Source organism: Nelumbo lutea, chromosome 8, assembly GCF_056320005.1.
Source record: "Nelumbo lutea isolate HS-2025 chromosome 8, American lotus-T2T, whole genome shotgun sequence".
Classification (NCBI taxonomy): domain Eukaryota; kingdom Viridiplantae; phylum Streptophyta; class Magnoliopsida; order Proteales; family Nelumbonaceae; genus Nelumbo; species Nelumbo lutea.
In genome coordinates this window covers 7,465,042-7,490,343 of record NC_142691.1, presented here as the reverse complement: position 1 = coordinate 7,490,343, position 25,302 = coordinate 7,465,042, and the positions used below count along the sequence as shown (strand labels likewise).

At 35.4% G+C, this 25,302-nt stretch overlaps 1 protein-coding gene and 1 non-coding gene across 2 annotated transcripts; one reads left to right on the top strand and one right to left on the bottom strand.

The window, feature by feature from the left end:
- Positions 1 to 7,134: 7,134 nt before the first annotated feature.
- On the bottom strand, positions 7,135 to 7,207 carry TRNAR-ACG (transfer RNA arginine (anticodon ACG)). The gene has a single exon. It is a non-coding gene; the product is annotated as a tRNA-Arg (tRNA).
- A 995-nt stretch (positions 7,208 to 8,202) lies between these two features.
- On the top strand, positions 8,203 to 12,793 carry LOC148842473 (nudix hydrolase 8-like). Its single transcript, XM_088958585.1, has 9 exons — positions 8,203 to 8,350; positions 8,979 to 9,262; positions 9,529 to 9,594; positions 10,128 to 10,265; positions 10,392 to 10,469; positions 10,679 to 10,729; positions 10,924 to 10,958; positions 12,207 to 12,315; positions 12,418 to 12,793. Exons 1-9 carry the CDS (start codon positions 8,203 to 8,205, stop codon positions 12,610 to 12,612), a joined length of 1,104 nt encoding a protein of 367 aa, XP_088814711.1. The 3' UTR covers positions 12,613 to 12,793.
- Positions 12,794 to 25,302: the final 12,509 nt, after the last annotated feature.

Here is a 25,302-nt window from a genome sequence, read left to right as displayed (position 1 = left end):
CCAAGTAAGTGTTTCTCGGGAAATACTTACCCAGATAAATGCATTTGCCCATGTTCTTTTATTTCACATGTAAATAAGGTAATGACCATTTTAGCCATAAAAATCCAATATTAATGGGGCATTTTTGTCTCATTCAAGTGAGAAACTTATTTACCCACCTATGAGATGAGTATCACTTATCCATGTAAGTGATACCCAAGAAAATAAACTTTCCTTGGTCCCCACGTAAATCTGGAAAAAAGAACATAGGTTTCTTAGTCAATGGGAATCAAAATCCAATTGACCAACTTTTCCCCCTCTCAAAGTCCAAAAAAAAGAACACCCCCAAAACTCATAAGGGGTGGGGTGATTGGTTTGAGAATGGATGGGTATGATATTAGAAGAACTTTGACCAACCACATCCCCTCCTTGCCCTTGGTATAGGGCATAAGTGTAGGAGATCCGGACTGAGTTTCTTGGCATCCAAATTTAACATTTTACTTAATTGAATCTTTGGGTCCAGCTTGTTTGTGATGTGAATTTCTTCTGCACTATCGTAAATGCATGAGAGTGTAAATAGGCTTATTGCAAATTCTGGTTTTCTTTTACTCCAAATTTCGCTTTGTCTTATTTGTTTGTATGAATTAAAAATAGGAAGTAAAATGACATGCCTAATGAAAATAGAAGCAGAAGGATTTGTTTATTTGGGAGTGAGATTGGTTCAAGATTATGTAATCCTCACTTTATATGAGAGAAAAAGAAATAATATAGATTTTGCATCAATTTTTGGGAAACAGAATTTGCACTGCCGGAAAGTACTAATGAAGTAAAAAGAAAAAAAAAAACAACTGTTGTATCAAATAGAAGTGCAAATTATAGTTACAAACAATTAGATGCAAAACTGGAATGGGTGCAAAATTCGTATCCAATTCAGATTTAACTGCAAACAAACAGAGTATATGGTGTACTATTGCAAAAAAATGAAATTGTAGATTATACAGACTACAGTTATGCTCGGAGATTTGACTTTGGGAGGCAGGCGGCTATACTATACTCCTTTAGTTTTTCTTATGTACATTTGAAATTTTGAATTGCTAGTTAATTTCTTTTAAAAAAAAAATTGGTAGCTTATTGCAGATAATCACAAGATAAGATATTTCTTTAAATTACAATACAATTCGTAAGCTGTTCTAAAAAGAAATTTAAAACCCAAATAACCCGCCCAAGCCCAATACCCGAGTTTAAGTTTGGCTATTGACCTTAAATCTGATCTATTCGATCTGATATTTCTTTTCTTTTCTTTTATTTGCATCATCATTAATGGTGTATTTGGTTTTAAGGAAAAAGTAGGAAAAGGTAAGGAAATCTTTGAAGGTATTCCTATCTTTTCCTTCCTTTTCCTACGTTTTCCTTCAAATCAAACATAGCCTAAGGTATATGGCAACGTGCAATTTGCTAAGAGTCTCTCTCTTGATGGGCAGTATATATAGCTTGTGTGCCAACCCCATATACTTGGAATAAGGCTTGAATGATGATAAAAATGTAATGGTACTCACTATGTTAGCGAGGTTAAGGTAGCAACGATGATAATGATGTAAACAGGCTTATTAACCTACGTAACAAGCCAATTTACTACACTTTAGGGGTGGAAATTTCTCACCCAACCCGCTGAACCCATCCAATCCACCCAGAATCCAATCCGCCAATTCAATTTAAATGGGGTGGGTCAAGTTAGGTTGTGGATAACCATTGGGTTAATTAAAGATACATGTATGAATTCTTTAGCCTTTTTTTTTATTTTCTTCATTTGAATTAAATAATTTATAATTAATGTATTTTTTTATTAATTATTGACCAAAATTAGTTTTGCCTTGAATCAACACACTTCACAAAAATTGACATAAATCTAAATCAACCCAACCCAAATCCAGACCATTCTGGATCAATTTAACCTAGGTTGAATATGAACAAACTCGATCATCTTGGTTTATTCATTTGGGTCAATTAGCCTACTCCAAACACAACCTGATTCAAATGGGCAATCTAGACAGACCTGAATGAAGAACGGTTCTGGCTGGGCTGGCTAGGCCTAGACCCAAGACCTGCCATAGCATGATATGGATGAACCGACCCGACTCGAATTCGGAATGGCCTGACCCAATTCCATTGACCCACTATGGACCAGTCGGTTTGGTCCCGAACCCATGCACAATCAAATATGGGCTGATCTGAGTCAATCCATCATTGACTGAATCGGCCCGCTCTGGTCCGACCGGACTAATCCAAACCCAAATGTTCAACCACTCATGATGTCCTTAGCTCGAAGAGAATTCAATTACGTAATTCAAGTTGGTCAAGCCAATTTGAACCTAAGTGATTCAATCAAACCTGAAACCCGAGCATACTCAAATGGCTTTGCCACTTGTGTAAAATTAATACACATATAATATGATGTGAACTTTCACTACTTGTGTAATTAACAACTACTATTACCATCAAGCTATGACCAACTTATTTGTCAAATGAGAATTAGTTTTTAGTTTTAAGTACAAAATATAAGATTAATGGGTTTAGGCGGATTATATTGGATTAAGACAGAGTTGAGTTAAACCCAACCTATTTAATTTTATATAACTGGATCATTAATAGATCGGTGGGTTAAGATGAATTAAATTGAAGTTCAATCTAACCCAACCCAACCCAACCTACCAAATTGCCATCGCTACGCTCTTTATTTACTAGCATTCGTTTCCTTAAAACAATATTGCCAATCATGATTCTGTGCTTAGTAAAATATATAGCCAAAATAAAAACTTACTTGTTATAATGTCAATTTTGTTATAGGTGTCTGTGTTTTTTTTTTCCATCTTCAGAATAATAAAAAAAATACAAATTGTTTAAATAAAAAAGAAAAACCGTATAGATGTTTTGTGCATTTATTGTTTGTAGAAAAATAATGTCAGCTTGACACGTGGAATAGGTGTTCAATTAGGGATTATCAAATCTGTCCGGCCTCACATTTGCAAGAGGGAAAATTTTGAGGCCTGAAAATAGGGTTTTCATCCAAAGCATGGTTCAGCTTGGGCAGCAAAACCTGGATGCTCTACCCAATTTGCATAGAACCAGGAACGGGTAATTCAAAATGCTCCTATAACCCTATAGAGACTAGTTTAGGGCCAGCCCACCCTTGATCATCCTTATGTTCAATGTGTCCTTCAACGTTCGAAACCTATTATAATAAATAAATTATTAATTAAATAAATGATTTGTTATGTTTTTGCCTTAAATTTTATACTGCAGCTTGTTCCAAGTTCTGATCTGCATCCATGGAAAGGAAAATGAAGGCAATTTTTTTTTGAGAGTACAGGGGCAAAGCCTCAGGCAGTACAAACTTGACTCATATTCAACTTATAGATCTGATTTTTTATGTTAAGTTCTCAAGGGACCTTTTCCCACTCTTGTAAGCTGTGTTTGGTTTGAAAGAAAAAAATAGGGAAAGGAAGGGAAATACAGGGAGAGCTATACAAACCTTCTATAGATTTACCTGTCTTTCCTTTATTTTCCTTACCTTTTTTCTTCAAACCAAACATATTCCTAAATACTCTTTATCTTGTACCCCAAGTTAAATTTACTTGAGCAATATTCCTAAATATTGCTATTGAAACGTGCATTTTCTTCTAGATTTATCACTCGAAATCTGTGTGACTTGGATTCTCACTTGACAAACTCGCTTTTTTGTTAATGCCATTGTACATTCTTGACATTGTGGTTCTGTTTTGTGTATTATAGGACTGAGCAATATTCCTAAATATTGCTATTGAAACGTGCATTTTCTTCTAGATTTATCACTCGAAATCTGTGTGACTTGGATTCTCACTTGACAAACTCGCTTTTTTGTTAATGCCATTGTACATTCTTGACATTGTGGTTCTGTTTTGTGTATTATAGGACTCGCACTATTTGCGATTTCACCTATTTGGTTATTTATGATTCTTCTCCTATTTCGGAATCACTCAGCAATTGGGACTCACTACTAAATGGACCAAACCGCCGATGAAAGACCTTACCAATTGTTTGGCACTTTCAACTGGATGAGTTGCGGCCTAATAATAAGCTTAGAGTTAATTCGAGTTCAGTGCACCTCAGAATTAATAATAGATCGTACAACTCGGATCAACGAGATTCCCAATTCACAGGGATATGTTATTTATAAGGGATGGTGATAAATATATTTTATGAATTCTGAAATAGAGTGAATTAAACTTTAAAAAGGCCATAAATTTATTTACATGGTTATTTTGAATTCAGGTGGGTCGAGGGCTGCCCATCACCTGGGCTGAGATTGTGCCCAAAACAACCCAAGCCTGAAAGATTTGTTGTTATCTCAATATTTACAGCACAAGCTAAAGCAACTAGAAGATATGAACCATGTAAGCCTTTCTCTTAACGAAGATCATTAATGCGAGCGATAAACATTAACATACAAATTAAAACAACCAAATCAGTATTGTATAGTGAGGACACATGGTGTTAAAAACTTGATAGAAATATGTATTACTTTGCGATAAAAGTAAAAGTAGGGCAATAAATACTATTAGTGGAGGGTTTTATCTTCTTGATTAAAAAAAAAAAAACACTCTTTAGAAGCATATGGAATTTGGCAAATGGACGGTCGCACTCCAAAAGAAATAACTATCCTTTAATCATGGGCCATATATGTAGCATCTTAATTAATCTGATTTAAAAAATATTTGAATGATTTTAAATGTAACATCAATATTGTCTTTCCCTGATGAAAATTAAGTGAAAGCAAATGAGAACCTGAGAGAGGCATCTTGAGCATCTCCTTAATACTTTGTTTTTTTTTCTTTCCTTCTTCTTTCTTTTTTTTCTTTCATTTTGATAAGAAGACGGTGGTTCATGAAACCCCACGTCATTTGATGCTTATGAATCGTACCTTTGGCTTCAGGAGATGCCCTGAAACGGTGGGTGGGTATCCCAAATATTCAAGTTAGCTTCTCTCCAACAGTACTCTATATAGTGGATGGTTTTGGAACTTTGGGTTACAACTATTAGTTATATTTCACTTCACTTGCTAGTTTTAAGAATTAAGAGGGAAGATACTCCATCCACGATGGGGACAGTCCCTCGGGATACCCCCATTTATATTAATTTATATTACCACAATACAAATTGCATGCTTCACCTTTCTTTCTTTCATAAAATGAGGAATTAAGAGTGGATCAAGCAATGGTAGCCATGCATGTAATAAACATAATTTAAATTTCTTAAACTTCGGTGGCTGGCATTGAGAGGGAGAAGAATGAAGAATCCACAAGATGGATTCCAGTATTGGATGTGAAGGATCAAATGAAATAAAAAAAAAAGATGAATTTACATCAGTTAATAAATTATGACTTTGGCCAATTTTTTTTTTTGGCAGCAAATGACATTGCCAAGTAAAAACTAAAAAAATCAATTTTATTGGTAATAGAAATGACATATATATGGGCAAAACTCCACACTATTTATTGCCATATGAATAGTATGGGAAAATTCCATTTTATTTCTATATATAATGTGGCATATAGTGAGAAGATGGATTATATCGAATAAATAATTAAAAAATAGAAAGGAGTCAATTATGTGTCTACATGAGCTTCCAATGTTTGAAATGTGTTTTGGAACAAATTGAAACTCAACTAAAAAAGAAAAAGAAGAATCTTTAGAGGCCAAGCAGAAGAAATTGATGTATTTCCTTAGAATTTTATTAATATTTTATATTTTCATTTTTTTGGTAAGACGGTATGTTCATTGTTAGGATTTTAAAAAGGGAAACGATGCCCACCCCGCCCCACAAAAAAATAAAAAGAAAAAGAAAAGGAAAATACCTGGATTGAATACACACTCTCTTCACTGGTTGAGAATAGGGGTGTCAATGGACTGGTTTTGGGTTGGACCCGTACAAATCAAAATTAATTTGGACAGATTGGATAGACCAATAAGATATATTGAATTAGACCAATCTAAACTTAATGCTCCAAAGTTTTTATTGGATTGGACCTAGTCCATCTGTAATGGATTTATATTGGATTGGGTTGGATTTTGGAGTGAACCAAATCTGGTCTATTGATAGAAGATAAGAATACATGTGTTCATGGATCATATTTAGGTTGGAATTAGGGGTAAATTCGGGCCGAGCCGAGCCAAATACTTGGCTATTTGAGCTTGACTCAGTTCAAAGCTTGCAAGTTCGAGCTTGTCTCGGCTCAAGCTTGACTGCAAGCCAAGTTTTTTTTTCTAAAAAATAAAAATTATAAATATAAAAATATTTGTTTATTTTACATACAAAAAATTAATATTTATAATTTTTTATTATTATGCATATAAAAAATAAAAATATACATACAAAATTTTTTATTTTACATAAAAAATAAGAAGTATAAAAATTATTTACTATTATACATAAAAAACAAAAATATTATATATAAAATAATATTATATGCAATATTAATTATTTATTATACTAGGCTCGTGAGCAGAGTTTCACTGGGCTCAAGCTTGGCTCGATTAGCAAAAAAGCCTATATATTAGGCTCAAAGTTCAATTTAAATCGAGACGAATTGAACTCAAATAGCTTGTGAAAAGCTCGACTCATAGCCACCCCTAGTTGAAATGAATTTAAATTAAAATCAATTTGAACATATTGAACAGTTTAAACATTGAATTGGACTAGTTCACAATGATCTAGAATATTTATCACATTGGATTGGACCTGATCCATCTATAATGAACTCATATTTAACCAGATCGGATTGGACCAAAACAGATCCAAATGATACCCCTAGCCGAGGGGCTTTGGCTTTTAGATGAAATGAACCCGTCAATAAAACTTCACTTCACCAAATGATCCTGGCCAAGCCAGTATCCCTTGAATTCTCATTTGCCGTATACAAACTTTCCATTGACTAAAAGAAGGAAATATTAACCATGATCAATCAATTTTTGTTCTGGTTGGCGAAAGGTGCCAAACGTGAATTAATCGTGGAATTGTGCCCCATTTTACATCTCCCGTTAATAATAACAAATAAGTAAGAAGATGTATACGGCTGGGGAGCGGTACATCGACAGCATCTAAAACAGTAGAAAAAGAAACGACTCCACTGGGGATCGAACCCAGAATCTCTGGTTCCGTAGACCAGCGCCTTATCCATTGGGCCATGGAGTCCTGTTTGTGATTTTCTTTTCCAAACATTCTATATTAGTTAAATAGAAAGGAGGTTTCTTCGCCAGTACGGAATATTTGATTCTCCAGGAACTTCTGCTGCTCGAATTATTCCCTTCATCCATCCCCCCGACATGGACCACCACAATTTTTTCATGCCTCGTTGCCCAGTTCAAAACTACCATATTCTTATGCTTTGAAGATTAATGGTACTTGTTAGCTACAAGCTTCAATCAATGCACGATTGGATTGGGAGCCGTGCATGATGGTTGTTTCAGTGCAAAACTGCAAATGGGTTGGAGAAGTTCTGAACCTATAAAACATAAACAAGTCATATAAAAAAATGGTCAATTCAGATCAGTCTAAAGCAAATTACCTAACCAGTTAGTCATGCTTAGTCTGAGGCATCAAGAAAGGCTAAGTACTCATCTATATTTGGACCATGTTGGAATTACCAGTCACAGTGAGAATGGCTTCCTTGGTGGGTCGGGCCAAGATTCTGACTCCTAGTTATAAGCCACCATAAGCCCATTAAGAAGCATATAGATAATTGACCCAGAATGGTACAATATTCCCTTGGAATCTTAGTAAGTTCTAGTAAATGGCTAACAATAGCATATCAGATTCCACGACGTATGAGCACTGGAGTATAGAATAATATATGGTGGAAATAAACAAACAAGGAAAATGGAAAGAACGTTTTCATTTGTTACCTTGATTGCATTTGTTTCTCATATATATGGACAATATTGTTAGCTTCTCTGATTAATGTTAATTTGTAGAGGATAATCTTGACAAGGCAGCGGCCCCACTTGAGTAATTTATGCGGCTAACTCAACTAAAAGCTGAATTTGTCATCTTTTGCCTCCTAGTTGTCCCCGCCCCCCCCTCCCCCCTTGATGCCATATCCCATGCTTTTCAATTAAACCTTTTTGTATACCTTTTTCTGAGAACTCTAGCTATATATACAGCAATGGCTGTTCATCAGGTTCATTCAAATGCTTACGAGTTACGACCTTCTATTGAGGACAATAGCGCCAATGGAGGGGTGTCAAGTTTTCGGCCTATGCTCCCACGGTTTGCCCACAAACCCAAGGATGTCATGGATTAATGAAGATTTCGGTTCTCGTGGGTTAGCCAAGCAGGGTCAGTTGATGTCTTCACTGTTGCTATTTTCTTCTTGATTTATGTCTCTAGTCTCTACCCACGTCTTTGAATTTGCAATTGTATCTTTGAAATCTTGCTTCTGTGAATACTGGGCATTATTTATGACATATGAAAAGTTGAACAGCAGGATTCTGTCTTGTTTGCTTTCATTCTTTCTGATTTATGAATTCTACTACTTTCATGCCTGCTTTGTAACATATATATGTAAGATAAAGATTTCCATGGGCTACTATATTTTTGATGGCAAGGCTAAGGCAGTCCCATGCATGTGAGCCTGGCACATGGTTGTTATTCACCAAGCCTGACCCATGAGTACCCACTACCCAGCCCATCTCTGATCTGGGCTGGCAAAAGCTTTGTCAACCCAAAAGTATATATGCTGAAAACAATAAGGCTTTATCAGATATAGTTTCAGTTTGTTAATATGATCGATCTACTTAAACAACTAATAAACAAAAAAAAAAAAAAAGCTTAACTCAAATAGATTAATGTTCTTTCATTCCCAATCTTTGTTCGTTCGTTTCGGAGGCTTCTTATTTCTGTAGTTTTTATCGAGCAAGAAGCCAAGCATCCTCTCCTGACTCCTGAGAGAAATGTTACTGTCCAGGTTTCTCATGCAAGCCACTTCATTCAGCAATCTCAAATGTGAAATTCATCGATTCCTTCAGCCTTGACAGGAAGCCGCTTTTACTTTGTGGTGGCAGTGCATCCAAGAAAAAAGCAGTTCAAGTTATATCTCCCAATGTTTCATCACTAAGCATGGCAATAGACTTGCTAGATGCCTACGACGATGAATACAACGGGGTTGTTATTGACCCAGAATGCTTACCCACCAGTGCTAATGCATTTGCATCCATACTCCGCACTTCCCTCTCCATCTGGAAGCTAAAGGTCTGATATCTCATCATTTCTGCTGGGTGTTTAGTGACAATTTCTAATTTTTCATTCGATGATTAGGATGGATAATAAGTGCAATTATGTATTCTTCTTAATTTGGCTGGTCTTCAGTAGATTATCATTTTCTAAATTCACAAGCCACTGAATTTCTGGATACTTAGTCATCTTTCTTTCCTTTAATGATAATTAACCATTGATTTACTACCACCCTAAATCAACTTGTTTATCTTTAATCAATTCTTATTCGGTGTGCATTGCAGAGAAAGAAGGGGATATGGCTCAAGATATTAGAAGCACAATCTGATCTTGTCCCAATTGCAATTAAGGTACTATCTTGTTTTGCTTTCAAGAACGAAACTAGTTTAAGTGTCATCTAATATCTAATGTTTTGAAAACCGGACCAGACTTGGGCAGTTTGGAACTGAGCCCTTTCAGCTGGTTCAATCAAAACTGGGAAACCAGAATCTGTCATAAAAATGGGGAACTTAACCTGGGCATTCTCCGGCTTATGCCTGGTTCAGTTTTCAAAACCTTGCTACCAGAGACCAGTCCAAGTTCTGCTCATGTGCCTAAACAGACATAAGCTCATGAACCATCTGGTAGACCTGGCAAAAAGTTGACCCAACCCGAAAAAACAGGGTTAGGATCTCATATTTAGCTACATGAATTTGAGAATGACCTGACCGACCCGACCCGACCCAACCCAGAAAAAAAAAAAAAAAACTGGGTTGGTATGACAAATTTCAACACAAAGACCACTGGTAAACGGTAGCCATCTGAATAGGCAATTTCCTGAATTTTAAGCACTGCATTCTATTTTGAACTATTCTTCTTAAGTTTCAGCTCCATCTGTTTTCAGGAAGGCTTCAGTTGCCACCATGCAGAGCCTGGCTATGTCATGTTAACATATTGGATTCCTGATGAACCCTGCATGCTACCTGCTAGTCCTTCACATCTAATTGGTGTAGGAGGATTTGTAATCAACGACAAAAGAGAGGTTGGCTTGCCACCTTTGCAATACCAGCATTTTGTTTCTGAATTTACTTCTCTATATGTTTCCTATGAGATACTCAATTATCTTACTTACCCAAAAGTGGCAACTTATCTTCCCTTTGTTATTTAGGTCCTTGTAGTGAAAGAGAAGCAATGCCCTTGTAGATGCTCTGGTGTGTGGAAGTTGCCTACAGGCTTTGTAAATAAGGTAATTGCCTTGAAATCTGGAATGTCACCATAACATCTGCAAACAACTCTTTGCTTCAGGAACTGGGAAAGAAAATTATACCCATCATTCATGATTAAGTTATATTACATTTTCCTTGTAATCTAGTTAAAAACATTTGCATTTCTTTGATTTATTTCATGTATAAATGTATATTTCAATCATGAAAATAACTGTGTGGTCTTTCACAGTCAGAGGAAATTTTCTATGGAGCAGTAAGGGAAGTTAAAGAAGAAACCGGGGTAAGCAGAAATTCTTCTCCTTCATTTCTTTCCATCTGGGTAACATGGGATGACTTAACCTTGATCCTCCACAACCCTTCAGATATGCTATGTCAACTTATGTTAATTTAATTTACAATAGTTCTCCTGCAATTTCTTTTTCTTTTTTATCCCATAAGGTTACTTAAGCTGTAGTTCCCTTCTTCCTTATGCAGATAGACACTGCTTTCTTGGAAATGACTGCTTTCAGGTGAGAATAATCCATGTTTCTTTAAGCACCACATTCTCTTTTGTCCATAACCGGTTCATAATTCTTTATGCTTATCCAATTATACCGGTTGATGAATGTTGCTCTGTCAAAATAGTTGCTTATCTTTTTATTCATCTCCGTCTTCTCTTCTTAATGAAAGAGAAATAAATATTTTTATTGATTCTTCAACACTATCATATTATTTAGAGAGAAAAATGTTTACCACAGCTTTGGTCTTCTACACTATATATTAGTTGCATTCCACAAAGAATATATCCATCTTAAAACAATATCCCCTTAAGGCCTTAGAGGCTTAAACAGCTTTTTATATTGTTAAGAATTGAACTATTGCAAGGAAATAAGCATAAATCTCTATTTTTATTATTATGTCAATCAAATCAATAGGGGACCATTGCTTAGTACAAAAGTACAATAGTAAAATTAAGCAAGACTAAAAGCAAGTCATTTTCTGCAAAAAAATGTCAAAGGTTAAGTCCATATCCAGTGCACCCCTCTCAAACGTCAAGACCCATGTAAGTAGGGCTGTCAATGGGTCGGATATTGGTCCAACATGGACCGGTCCAATATCAGTTCATTACAGATGGACCAGGTCCAATCCAATCCAGTGAATACTTTGGATCATTCCGGATTGGTCCAATTCAATGTCTGAGCCATCTAATCTGTTCAAATTGGTTTTGATTTAGATTGGGTCCAACCCAACCCTGGTCCATTGACACCCGTACACTTATCTTCTGTCAATAGGTCAGATATTGGCTCAATCTGATCCATTCCAGTATAAATCCATTACAGATGGATCAGGTCCAATTCAATCCAATAAATACTTTAAGTCTGGACTGGTCCAATCAGCATCTCTTATTGGTCTGTTCAACCCGTTCAAATTGATTTTGATTTGGACAGTTCCGACACAAACCCGGTTCATTGACTCCTCATATGTAAGTGGGGCCATTATTGGCTTCACTTTGGATCTGCTACAAACAAGGTGTGTATAACAAGCTCTGTAACCCAATCAAGAGTGAACATGCTGGTGCCTCGTATTCACTCCTGATTAAGTTAAGTAGCCCATTGTACAGATCTTGCTTGTAGCAGTAGCAGATCCTACCCCCATTGGCTAGTGCCTAGTGGTTCTTTATTAATACGACCGAGTAACGTTATGTAACAATGAGCCTGAATCTATTGAAGGGGAAAATTTTCTAAGCTATAGTTCTCAATCTCACTGCTAATTGCCAGGCATGCTCACCTTGTGGCTTTTGAGAAATCAGATTTACTCTTCATGTGCATGCTTAAGCCTTTGTCGTTCGACATCAAAATTGACGAGAAGGAGATTGAAGCTGCTAAGGTACAGTAGCATTAAATGGAATGAATAGACTAATTGTTGATCTTCTTTATTGGAATTTTTTTTCCTGTTAATTTCTCAGTGTGTGATGATTTGTTTCTTCAGTGGATGCCTCTGGATGAATTTGTTGGGCAGCCATACTATCAAGAAGATCATATGTCAAAGAAGGTGATTGATATCTGTGTGGCAACATATGAAAATCGTTACAGTGGATTTACTGCTCACCAGGTGGTCTCTAAATTAGATGGAAAGTTATCTTACCTCTACTACAATGAATTTGAAGAGAAGTTGATAATATAGATTCAAGGCATTGTTTACATGGCTTATGGTGAACTGTAAATCTGTGCCACAGTCACAGCAAATCTAGAATTGAACCATATGGTGATTCATGCAACAGTTTAGGGTGAACCCAACTGCTAATAATGTTGAATAAGCTCACAACTTAATGTTAGTTTCTTCAGTATATTTAACTTATGCAAAATGGTTCCTTCTTGGTTTTCTAAAGTTAATGAAATTTAATAAACTTGTAATATAACTTTATATATAGCTCAGACAGGAGGCTTCTCCTTCAAACATGTTTCCAGGCCTACAGTTTCGCAGAAAAAAGGGAGCTAAATGAATTATTGATAGGATCCTCCATCATAAAGTGTTTTGTACTATTGGAGGTCGAAAGGTTAGTTGCAGTTGTGACTCCAATTTGGCGGGGGAGGGGAATAAGACATTACCCGCATTGAGAATATCTCCCTTGTTATTCACAGGAAGATGTTCTCAATACATGGTATTAGTGCTATATGAGTAAGGATGTGGGAACAATTTGTGGGTAGCACCAGGTTTTGATTGAGCATTTGCCAAACTTCCAATGGGTCCATCGCAAAGGCCCAGGCCCGATGCTGTGTAAATTCTTTTAGGCAATGTTTAGCCTTAAGTTTTAGGTACCCAACTTATTCCTAGTAAGTGAATGTACTTTCATTTCCAACTCAAATAGAAAAAAAAAAAAAAAACCAGCAAAAGGGGTTATCTAGATGTTGGAAGGTTCCATTTGTTTAAAATAAATCTGTTGTGAATGAATTTGGCATCAATCCACGGATAGGATTCAGTCCACCCCTAAAAAATCCTAGCTCCACCTAGGGGTGGACTGAATCATAAAAACCCCTAATTAAAAATCAACCTAATTAGTCTCCTGAATCAAACAAAAAACCCAACCGAAGCGCTTCGACCTAATATCTTGTACTCATGAAAGATTTGATGCATTAACTTTTGCCTACGAGCTGGAAAAAAAAACTGGCGAAATAGATAATGTAGGCCATTTGTCGTTTTTGAGGTCATGGGCCAGGCCTGACCTGTCACCTGGTAAAAGGGGTTTCCTTTTAATAGGGGTGCAACTTTTCCGGGGTAAGAATTTTGTTAGAACTTCAATGGGCCCAATCTCGAAACAGAGTAAATTGTTAACTTGGGCCAGCCCGACTTGCACTCTTAACTTTTAAGCTTGGGAATTGGGTTCCACACTTACCATCGAAAGATATTCCCGATACATGATTAGGATGTGCTGTGGGGTGTTCCCTTATGGGGCGCTGATGTGAACTCGCCTGAATCCAGGCGAGTCTTGAATAGAAAATCTAAGCCGTATGCCATACCCATAAATTTATTGGCTGGAGAAGGCATTGTGGACTGAGCTATAAATGACCGAGTTAGATTATTTTCCAAATTGACTTTCCATTTTATTGATCACTCTATTTTGTTTTTCTTAGGCAAATAAGTACTTATTTTGGGCCAAGACCACATCAATAAGCATTTGAAAATATTTTTAAGTACTTATTTCCTTTTTGGTTCTCCCCACCTTTCATGCCATTTTGAAAATATTTATACTATCCCTATTTGAAATAAGTGTTTTTCATGAAAGATGATGAAAATTTATTAAAACAATCACTTCTTTTTAATAAGTAATTATACTTATTTTTCAAATAATCAAATCCCAAACTCACTCCGCGTTAGTATTTAGTAGATAATCCGATGAGCATATAAATGAATAAAGTTTGTGAAATTATGAGACCTGTGAAGTACTTTGCAAAGCTATTTTAGGTTAACTGCCAACAATCTAACATAGACACCAGTGTGTGTATCACATGGTTTGGCTTCCCCCTGTTGTTTGGCGCCGCGATCCATGGCTACCGCATCGTGGAGTTATCAGGCCATGGTTCAGGCGTACGCCCAGATACATGAAAGTGTATAGCCAAACAAGGCAAGCTTTTGCAAGCTATCACAGCCACAAGTGGTGAAGTTGAACAAGTGTCCACATACATGAATGTAGGAAATTGAAGCCATTATCTTTTTCCGGGTTCCAGCCAGAGACCCTTTTCAGCATTGAGACTACCGATCAAATTATCTAGACAATCTCATGTGATCCCCACCCACTTGTGCTTTGTGTCTATTATTGCTAAAAGGTGCAATCTACCAACTAACGCTCTCCATCATAATGATCGATTCTGGTCCCTTTTTATTATTCTATACTAATAAGTGATGCCCTCCACACGCAAGGCACGTAAGTGGCTTCTTAATTCCTAATTTTTTTCCTGAAAACCTAAACACTAAAGTCACATTAATTTACTGCAAATAGTGGCAGCAAGAGAGATGAGAGATTGAGAGTGGAGAAAGAGTATTTTTTTAGATGATTGTCTGTATGTGAAGCTATAGCAAATATCCACATTATATGTAGTAAGACAGTTATTTTGAGGGTGAAAGTGTAACAAAAGCTTATCATAAAAATAATGTATTTTATTTATTATTTTTTTAAAGGACAAAAATGTTGAAAAATCAGTAATTTTCCTACTAAATTGGATGGGCAAAGTTGTCCATCTGAAATCAGAATGCAACCAATTGTCCCTTACTTTTTTCTTTTAAAGGCAATTAGATTCGTGGATCCAACACATGGGACTCAATCACATGGACTAGTTATTGAACAAAGAAACTATGATGGGGCAGACCATCTTAACTGCACTGGTAACTGGTAAGGAGTACATGCAGATTAAGATTGCACATAAGATTAACTGTTGGACCGTTCACATACAGATTGTGATCTTTTTTTTTTTAATAATTAGTTTTCTAACCATTCCAGAAAATCATGTACCCAAATAGAAGCAAAGTAAACTACACAACGAGATATGGAGTTTTATAGACATATTTACATAGACTCTTCATTTTCATTTGGTTGCAAGTAACATGGCTGTGAAAAATAATCACTTTTTCAAAAAAAGGGTAGTAATTAATAATTATAGAAAAATATCATTCCCTCATTTTCCAAGTTAAGTGAAACACCAGAAAAACAAACACAATATATAAACCAAAACCAAAAGTGTCATGCCAAAAACATAATTGCAAGAACTAATTAATGCTGTGTTTGGTTTGAAGTAAAAAGTAGGGAAACGTAGGAAAATTTTTACAAGCCTTGTATTGGTTTCCTTACATTTCCCTTCCTTTCCCTACTTTTTCCTTCAAACCAAACATAGCCTAAAGCAAGAAGTAGCTAATGCACTCAAAGCTGGATCATTCAAGAAGTAGTTCATTACCTGCTAAGATTCAGACTACATAACCACATTTTCCATCTTTAAACTTGCTTCTCGTTGCGGACCCTCGTCTGTTAATTAATTTTGATTCGATTCTTTGCCCTAATATTATTAATTTGTCTTCATTTGCTATGCTAAAGATCCAATAAGATAGTAATTAAGAAAAGTAATACAAAGAAAACCCAAAGTTTTTTTTTTTTGCATCCATGATGGTGCCAACATCACAATTAATCTTTACCAATGTTTTCAACCCGCCATTGACCCGGCCAACTGTCACTCAGCTAGGATTTAGGGTCCAGTTCAATTAAGACCCGTTAGACGGTAAAAATCCGTTGACTTGGTTAATAACTGTTCGACCTGGCCGGTTCGCCCATTGACCCATTTGACCCGGTGATGGGCTGTGAGTTGCACAATCATTGCATACAAAACTTTGGGAGGCCATAGTAGGCGCCTTGCCCTGCTATTTTCTAAAAAAACCCCTTTTTAGCCTCAAATTACAATTTTTATTATTTTTATAAATAAAAAATTTTAAAAACATAAATTAAATCTAAAATAATACATATAACATATCTAAAACATATTTATACATTATTTATTGCTAATATATATATATATATATATATATATATATATATATATATATAATGATGATCTGGCATGGTCTGAACCATTCAGCCCGACTGGTCGAATCGATGGCCCACAATCCGAAGGCAAAAATGATTCGACCTCCAGGTTGGTTTTTAAAAGATTGAACTTTTACTTCTTTAGCAATCCTTCCATAGGAGAATGCTAATAGATGTTTCCATGTTTGAATTAGACTTTGTTTCAAGGTTTTTTAAACCGACCCAGACAACAAACCAGTCAGGGTTTTGGTTCTCGAGTTGAAGTCGGTTTGTTCTAACAAAAAAAATTAAAAAAAAGGTCAAATCCGGATTGGGGAAAAAAACAGAACCGGTCACCTGACCAATTCCTAATTTTTTCAATCCAACCATCCGGTCCGGTCCGATTTTGAAACTATGCCTTGATTTGATTTAGAAGGCCTGCACCTATTAAAGACTTCATTGCTTCTTAAAGCTTGAATAAAATCAAAAGAGTAAGGAATGCCATTTTCAGATATAATTTCATTTTTTTTGTATTCAAATAATATTAATTTATTAATAAAACGGAATAATTTAAAATTTCCACTCATTGATCTTGAAATTAACTCCTCAAACACACTAGGAAGTTCACAGTAATGATTATATAAATTTCCTAAACCATGAGTAATTAAAGCCAAATCAGCAAGTTGTAGGTACAATGAACATCAGTATTCCAACTTCACTAGGGCATAGGCAAGTAGGCAACAATTTGACTCCAGCCAGCAGAAGCCTAAATAAAATCTTCAGAATAATTCTCCTTTATTTATAGAGAATACCCAGTAAGCATTTTAGTAAGAATATCCGCTATCTAGTAGAATACCGGCCTATTAGTTTGTTCTCACATATGTAGGTAAAACAGAAATCTTCGGCATGAAAACAGCATATCCTTTAATTATGCCATTATGCTCATTTAACAAGATAAGATGGAACTCAGGGTGGAATTGAATTATAATTAGAACCAGAATTCTCTAGAATCAGAATCAGAATGATCCATTCCCATTGGTTCAGACAAAAATGAGAATTAAAATTAATAAAAATGGGATTTTATTTCTAAAGAAGAGGCTGGGAATAGTCATTCCCTTAAATAGGAAAATATCATTCTAGCAGAAATGGAAATGATATTCTAATTTCATTCAAACAAAACAGTTGGAATCAAAATAACCCATTAACGGAACCTTAACCTCTTTGAGTACTTTTTATCGGTTCAAAAGCTAAAACGAAAAATAATAAAGAAATATGTAGGTCCAACCGTCCAATATGGCAATATCCTTTTAGGTATTGAAGCTCTTTTTTCTGATCATTCTCCATATTGGATGTTTATAATAATTGGTATAAGAGTTAGGTTTAAACTTGTACTATCTTCTTACATTAAAATGGATATAATGGTTCTCGCTATCACCTTCTTATAAGAGTTAGGTTTAAACTTGTACTATCTTCTTACATTAAAATGGATATAATGGTTCTCGCTATCACCTTCTTATAAGAGTGTTCATTAATAAAATACAATATCTTACCACTTTTGATTTCAACAACTAATTAAAGTGATGTTTTCAAAAAAGGATTGTAGTATTGTTAAGAACTGAAGTAATTAATAAACAGTGGCCACTAGCTATAGTGGAAATAATAATTTATTATTAGGTTATTGGTGACCACACAAAATCGGGTGGAGCCTGGAAGGCTTCAATTCAGTCCAATTCTCTTGTACTTGTAACCATAGGTTCAGGTGGGAGTAATGTTTTAAAAACTGACCTTAAGGCGAAATTGTTTTTGCCTCTAAGTTGTGGGTCATCAGTTTGATTATCTGAGTCAAATCATGCTATATTATCAAATATAACATATATAAGTATAAATATATATTTTGTCAATAAATAATATAATTATATTCTACATATAATATATATGTATTATTTTATATTTAATTTATATTTTTAATTTCGTTTTTTTTTTAATTTATAAAATTGATAAAAATTTATAATTTGAGGCCAAAAATTGTTTTTTTAGCGAAAAATAACAGGGTAAGGCACTTTGGGATGCACGAATCTTAAAAAATTACTCAAAAAAAAAAAAGATTACCCCATCAAACATACAAAATTATGGCCTCCTAAATTTGCATATACATAGATTGTACAGCCCTGACCCAATGATCAAATTGAACGGGCCAACAATTCAAATGCCCGGGTCAGATGGTTTTGACTAGGCCAATAGGTATTGACCAAATTCCGAGGTTTTTTTTTTTTTTTTTTTTTTTCCAAATCGGATCCGAAATCATGGCCAAATGGCATTTTGGATGATTTAATCGTGCGAGTGAAAGACGGGTTAAAAACACTGGTCAGGACATGTAACGACCGTCACATGCCACCCATTAAACACCCCCATGTTTTGGTATTTCTAACTATGTGGGATAGAACAAAAAAAAAGGGGGGGGGGGGGGGGCGGGACATGGAATAAAGGAATATCATTGTAGCATCTGACGTAAGTGTTGTTGAATAAGGTTTTGTCAAATTGAACCGCAGAGCAGCTCTATACTGCATGCGTATGACCTTCATGAACATGTGTGTATACATCCAGATTCACGCGAGCAAACTGAGGGTGTTTTCGTGCTTCATTCTATATATTTTTATTGTGGTAAATAACTTCATCAGAAAGTCAAAGCATTTTTGCCTTCTCACTTCTCAGCTAGCAATCCTGTGAACTATATCCAACTGAATATTCGATCGCCAATGGAAAGCCGCTAGCTAGCTAGCAGCTTAGCTCTGTTAATCCCCTTCCCCTCTTTTAAAATAAGTATTAGAGCGCCCAAGTAAACAACCAGAGATGGCTGCTTGATTCGTATCAGGTTGCTTTGGAGAGATGATAGTGAGCGGTTTCTTTTTCCCTCATAGAAAGACTCGAGTCTTGGAGAGCTTTGTACGCAGCTGTTATCTTTCTTCTTTTTTTTTTTTTTTTTTAATATTTATTTATTTTCTTTCTTTCTTCTCTGTTCTGAAATTAGATTATTTATATGGTTTAATTTGATAATGTCACCCACATGGATGTTGACTCACTGAAGGACATGTACCACTCAAAATTTTATGAACTTATATGAAGGAATCTTGCGTTCTGAAAGAAAAAAAACAAATAAATTATGTAAGAATGTATAAATCTTGATATTTATATAATCGGAGTATTATTATAGCATGCGTGCTCTATGACGTGAGCTTATTTGGAACATAACAAATTTGGTCGAGTTAGGTAAATATTAAAAAACAATTCTTTTTTTTTCTTCTTCTGCATATTTATTTATTTATTATTTAAAATAAATAAATAAATAAATAAACCAGTTTCATGAACTATTTAACTACCAACAATTTCGGAATTAATATATTGGTCAATAGCCTTCCTTTCTTTGCAACAAATTAAACGGTCTAATTAACCACCCGTTATGTGGTCTCCACTAACGCATTAATTAATTCCAGCTCTGGATTAATATTTAATAGGTTAAGCATTTGATGCCAAACTCAAGAGAGGTCATTGACTTTTAAATAAATAAATATAAATTAAAGCTTTCTTTTATAGTTCAAACTTGATAGGCGTCAAGCAACAGAACAGAACCGCAGCCGCGCGCTCAGCCAAGAAGAGAAGTCCATTCAATTGTTACAACTTAGAAGAGAAGTCTACCTGCTTTGAGGCTGGCGTACGTTGGCTTTAATTCTATTAATTGCCTTAAGCTATATATTCTTCTTAGTGTAGAAAAGCTTAATAAATTAATTAAGCTAAAATCGTTGGTTTCAGTCTTAAATCTATGGATCTGGTGATTGAATAATAAATAAAGCTCCCCTGCAGGCATTGTCGTGTGTCTTTTATAAAGATTTTTGGCCTTTGTATTATTTCATCAAGAGCCCTGAGAAAATAGAAAATATGTATTATATTATATATGCAGGACACACGTATACACTACACATTGCCATCATCTGCATTTTTCTAGGTTGGCTCCTTTGATCCTAATTAGTGGATGAGAGTACTTCCAGAATCTTCTTCTGCAAGCTATTTCTTGTGTCTTGTGAAGAGAAAGACCCTAAGCATCTCTCTGTAATTTTGTATAAATGACAATACACCATACAAATTAAACTTTAATAGTATCATGTAATGTCAACAGTTTTAGGATGTAGATATTATATATTTTAAATTTTAAATCTAATCATTATGACATTTAAGAAATAAGTAAAGTTAAAAAAATAAAAAATGTCTTTTTCTCTTTTTGACATTTTTCATCTTAAAGGAATATGACATGCATGTGTCCATATACTAGTAATGTACATAAGTTGAAAAAGTAACTTTTGATGATTTTAATATTGAGTTCAACTAATATTTTCGTACATTTATGAATTTTTTTAACACCAAAATTTACTCTAGGTAAAGAGTGATCACCTTAGCATTTTTATTAAGGAATTGTAATATATAAGGGTAACTTTTAGGTCCTAATATCAATAAAAATAATATTTAAAAAAATAAAAATAAGTTAATTTTTTTAAATATAATATCAATTTAGGGCAAAACATTGTTTATCTTCTTCCTCTTTTAATCCATTCATCAATGCCGCCTCCGACAACATCACCGCCTACCTTCCTCTTTTAATCCATTCATAAACTTGTCCATTTGTGCATGTTAATAAAGATTTCAACCAATTACATGAAAGACTTGTCACAAGATTCATTGACATTTTACAAGATGTATTTTCATGTTGCACAAGATGTAATTATCATCAAGGCTTAACGATGTTAATGTCAAGTAGCGTAACATGTTTTATCAGTTGTTCACGTTTTTTGCTTTAAAGTGCGGTTTATGCCACCGTAGGTTTTTGCCTTTAAGATTTACATCTTATCCATAAAAGGTAAGAGGTGCAACACTATATATGCATTGACAACACAGATGGATTTAGTTATAAGGGAAGTAGGGACTTCACGATGTAAAATCTTATAGTGTTGCACCTCTTACCTTTTATGGATAAGATGAAATTTTAAGTAAAAGTTGAACGTCTCCCAAGACAACATACAAAAATTTTAAGTTCAAGTATTTTTTTTCTATCTCAGTTTGGAAGGAGTACAAATATAAATATATACAGTGTAAAATCTTAAATTTTGTATTATTTTGTGTGTAATTATATTGTTCATATTTATATTTGTATTCTTTTCAAACTGAACCTAAGATTTTGAGAGAATTTCATTTTAGAAAAAATCAAAAGAAGTGATTAGGGGTGCAAATTGAGTGGGCTTAGGTTAAGCTTTTGCTAAACCTTGAATAAACCTGTCCTGAGGGCCTGAGCCTGTTACAGTCTAAAATCTTTAACTAGGGTGCCTGATCTAGTTGCACCCCTATGGCATGGAACATCCTAGTGAGAAGACAATGAATGAAGCTACTGACCATTATTGAAGAAATCAAAATATTGGGGTGTTTTTACTCTTTAAGAAGTAATAATTAGGGGTATGACCCTATAAAAATGGATCTTACCTAAATCATTCCCCATAAGAAAACACAATTTTAAGTTGATCAAAATATGATGTGTAAAACCAAATATGTTAGTCAAAATTGTAACACCATCATTCATCAATATTGTATTGAGCAGAGTGTTAGACCATGGTTTTTAAAAACGAATCGGTGATTGAACCGGTCAGGGGTCTGCTTATCAGTTCGAATGGTCCGATTGTTCGACTTGAATGACCTAACAAAAAAATTTAATAAAAAATTAAAAAAATTGGAAAATGATCAAAACCGTTCGAACAGTTAATCGACCGGTTCAACGATTTACTGACCAAAATCAATAATTTTGAAGGAAAAAACATTTTTGTAGAAAAACGGGTAACCGGTTCCCAGTTTTTCCAGTCCCACCATCCAGTCCATTCCAGTTTTGAAAACAGTGTGTTAGACGGTTAAGAAACATGCCAAAAAATATGAATATCAGAGAAATGTGAATTTTGAGATAGATAAATGAGAATTCTGCAGTGAGCTGAGCTGCAGCGTACTACGTACTTTCCCGTCAAGTTAAAATTTAAATAGGTATCATGTAATTTAGGGGTAGTTTCACTTTAGAACTTTACGTATTAACATGTGTGTCACATGCAAAGTTAGCCACTGCAATTTATTGAATTCTTTTGTTTTCTTTGTGTAAAACCCAAACAGTCAAACAGATGTCCAGATATTTGAGGATTTGGTTCCTCTAATTTGATTCTAAGGCTTCTTTCGTTTTTTGGTAACTCATTAATCTAGGTAAATGTATTCATTCGGATAAGTGTTTTTTAGGAAAGATTTATCCATATGAATGTATTTATTCATATTTTTTATTTCCCATGTAAATAAAACAATAACCGATTTAATCATAAAAATAAATTATTAAAAAATTATTTTTGTTTCATTCAAATATTAATAATTTCCCCCTCAAGTGAAAAAATTATTTATCCACTTAGGAGGGTAAGTGATACCTAAGAAAATAAACTTTTTACGATCTTTACATAAATCTGAAATGAAAAACATGAGATTCTTAGTAAATGAGAACCAAAATCCCATTGATAACTTTTCCCCTCTCAAAATCTGAAAAAAAAAAAAAACGCCTCCTAAATCCTCTCTAAACCACGAGTGAGGAAGGAAAGGATCCTCTATTAGCTCAATGATATCATGCCAACTAACTATATAAAAAGTGTCGGTGGTACCAAAAATACATGAATTTTGATGATATCTCAGTTTAAAAGAATTGGAACGATATCATTGGGTCGGTAGAGGATCCTTTACTCGATTGCCTGGAGAGGATTGGAACCCGAAATGTATCATAGATGATAAAATGTTTCCAAGAGTGTTCGTGTTTTTAATGGGTTTTCTAAAGAGAGAATCCGGATTTCCTCTTTAGAGAATGGTGGGTGTGAGGGACCATTCTAATTCTATGAAAAAGAAATCCAAACTTCTAAACAGATGTTTTAGGCAATTGGAATTTATTCATCACAAAATCCACTTCATATCAACCTCAAAACACTCTCACCTTGTATTAAAAATCTCTCTTCATAAATAACAACACAAGTGCGAGGGATGTTTCCCCCGCGGTTGAAAAACGTTTTGTGAGGTCGGCCGTCCGTACAAGGCCAGACTCGTTTAAAGGCGACCCATTCAGTTTAGCAAAACCCATCAAGTCAAAAGTGACGACATAGGGCGATTAGGGCCCATCATTTTAACATGTTGAAATTCTCAAAGTTTCTGAAAAAATGCCATACAGTAAAAGAAACCTGTTATCAGGAAAGTCGGAGCCGCCCAAGCGCCCAGTTGCCCTTGAAGGAGATATTTGACCAATATCAAACAAATCTGTTACTCCAGGCTGATCACCGTCAATCTGTCTTATCAATTAAAGGACCAACCACCCAATTACCGCTTCAACCGACAAATAAAGAGCTGAAAGTAAAACTTCAAAATATTTAAATATTTAAATACAAGATATCAAATGCTCATTAGTCTTTTGACCATATTAGATTTTAGATTAGGGAGACATTTTCCAAAAATACTTGTCAAACGACACCTAGAAAAAAAAAAATGTTAATAGTATCAGTTTTAAAGCCCTAGCCCCTAAATCAGACCCGACCTTACCTGCTTGTGACTTGTGAGTTGTGAGGGGTGGATTCAGGAATTAAAGAGTAAAATACAAAAATAAAGAGAAATGATCTCTTGTATTAATTGGCCTTTGACCATGGTCATGCGCCAGCATCAACACGTGGGCGGTGATGGCATTGCCATTGCTGCACCACCCTGGCATGGTTGTGTTATCAAATTACCAAGATATCCTCATCAATGCCACCTAACTACAAAGTGACGCGTGTTTTTACAGTTGGGTTGCGTGTCCTGTTTCAAGAATCGGCGGGCAAAGAGTATTGGTCGCGCTTTTCTCGGGCCAAACCAGTACATTACACTTTTCACATATCGCAAATCTGCACGGTTATTTCGCTGTTGGTGTTAGTCTTCACAAAAAAAAAAAAAATCCGTCAGGCCTGGGCCACCTGGACCAGAATCTCTAGATACTTTGAGTTAGACGCCCTTTTCTCCCTTTTTTTTATAGTTTTTTTCTTCTTTCTAGAAGATCAAGGCGGTCCATCTCGCCATCTGGACGACTGACTAGACTCCCATGAACCTTGTGTTTCACAACTCTCGTTTCTTGTCCTTTCTATTCTAGACTAGACATCGCCCATCCTCAGTCCTCAGATCCAGGTTCAGCCAGCCATCCCTGCCCCCTCTTTTCTTCTAAATTACCGAAACTGCCCTCAACCCATCCCCTGTTCAATTCAATCACTATTCATCCTTTCCGGTTCTCAGGTTAATCTACTCTCACTCAACTCAACTCCTCCCAACCAACATTTCTAATTTCAAGGTAAAAATAATCATAGCTCCCGAGCCCCAACCAACATGTCAGGACCTTAACTCACAACCATCAGATCTGGATCTTTCCACGTTCCCAGCCAACTATTGTGTCTGGACTCTGGATTCTGGAATTGGATTCACAGCAAAAAGGGTGGGTAATTGGGTACACCCAACCCAGCCCCATCCAACTGGGTTGTGTTGGAGGAAGATTCCGAGAATGTACAGACTGGGACTACAGACGCGCAAGTCGCAACCCCACCAAGGCGTTCATCGTTTTCTGGTTTTGGTTAGCCCCTTGTAATAGACCAATACTTTGCAATGCAAAGGTACTTGCGAGTCCTGAACATGTGACCGACCGGCGCGTTGGTCGAAGTTGGCATGTGGAGCCCAGCCCCAGCCCGTAGACGAATCGATGGAACTAATAC

Excerpts from the sequence above, each read along its gene's own strand:
- LOC148842473 (XM_088958585.1), top strand. The coding sequence starts at position 8,203 with ATGCTTACGAGTTACGACCTTCTATTGAGGACAATAGCGCCAATGGAG. Across the intron at positions 9,595-10,127 it reads TTGTCCCAATTGCAATTAAG|GAAGGCTTCAGTTGCCACCA; the intron begins GTACTATCTTGT and ends ATCTGTTTTCAG. Across the intron at positions 10,730-10,923 it reads AAGTTAAAGAAGAAACCGGG|ATAGACACTGCTTTCTTGGA; the intron begins GTAAGCAGAAAT and ends TTCCTTATGCAG.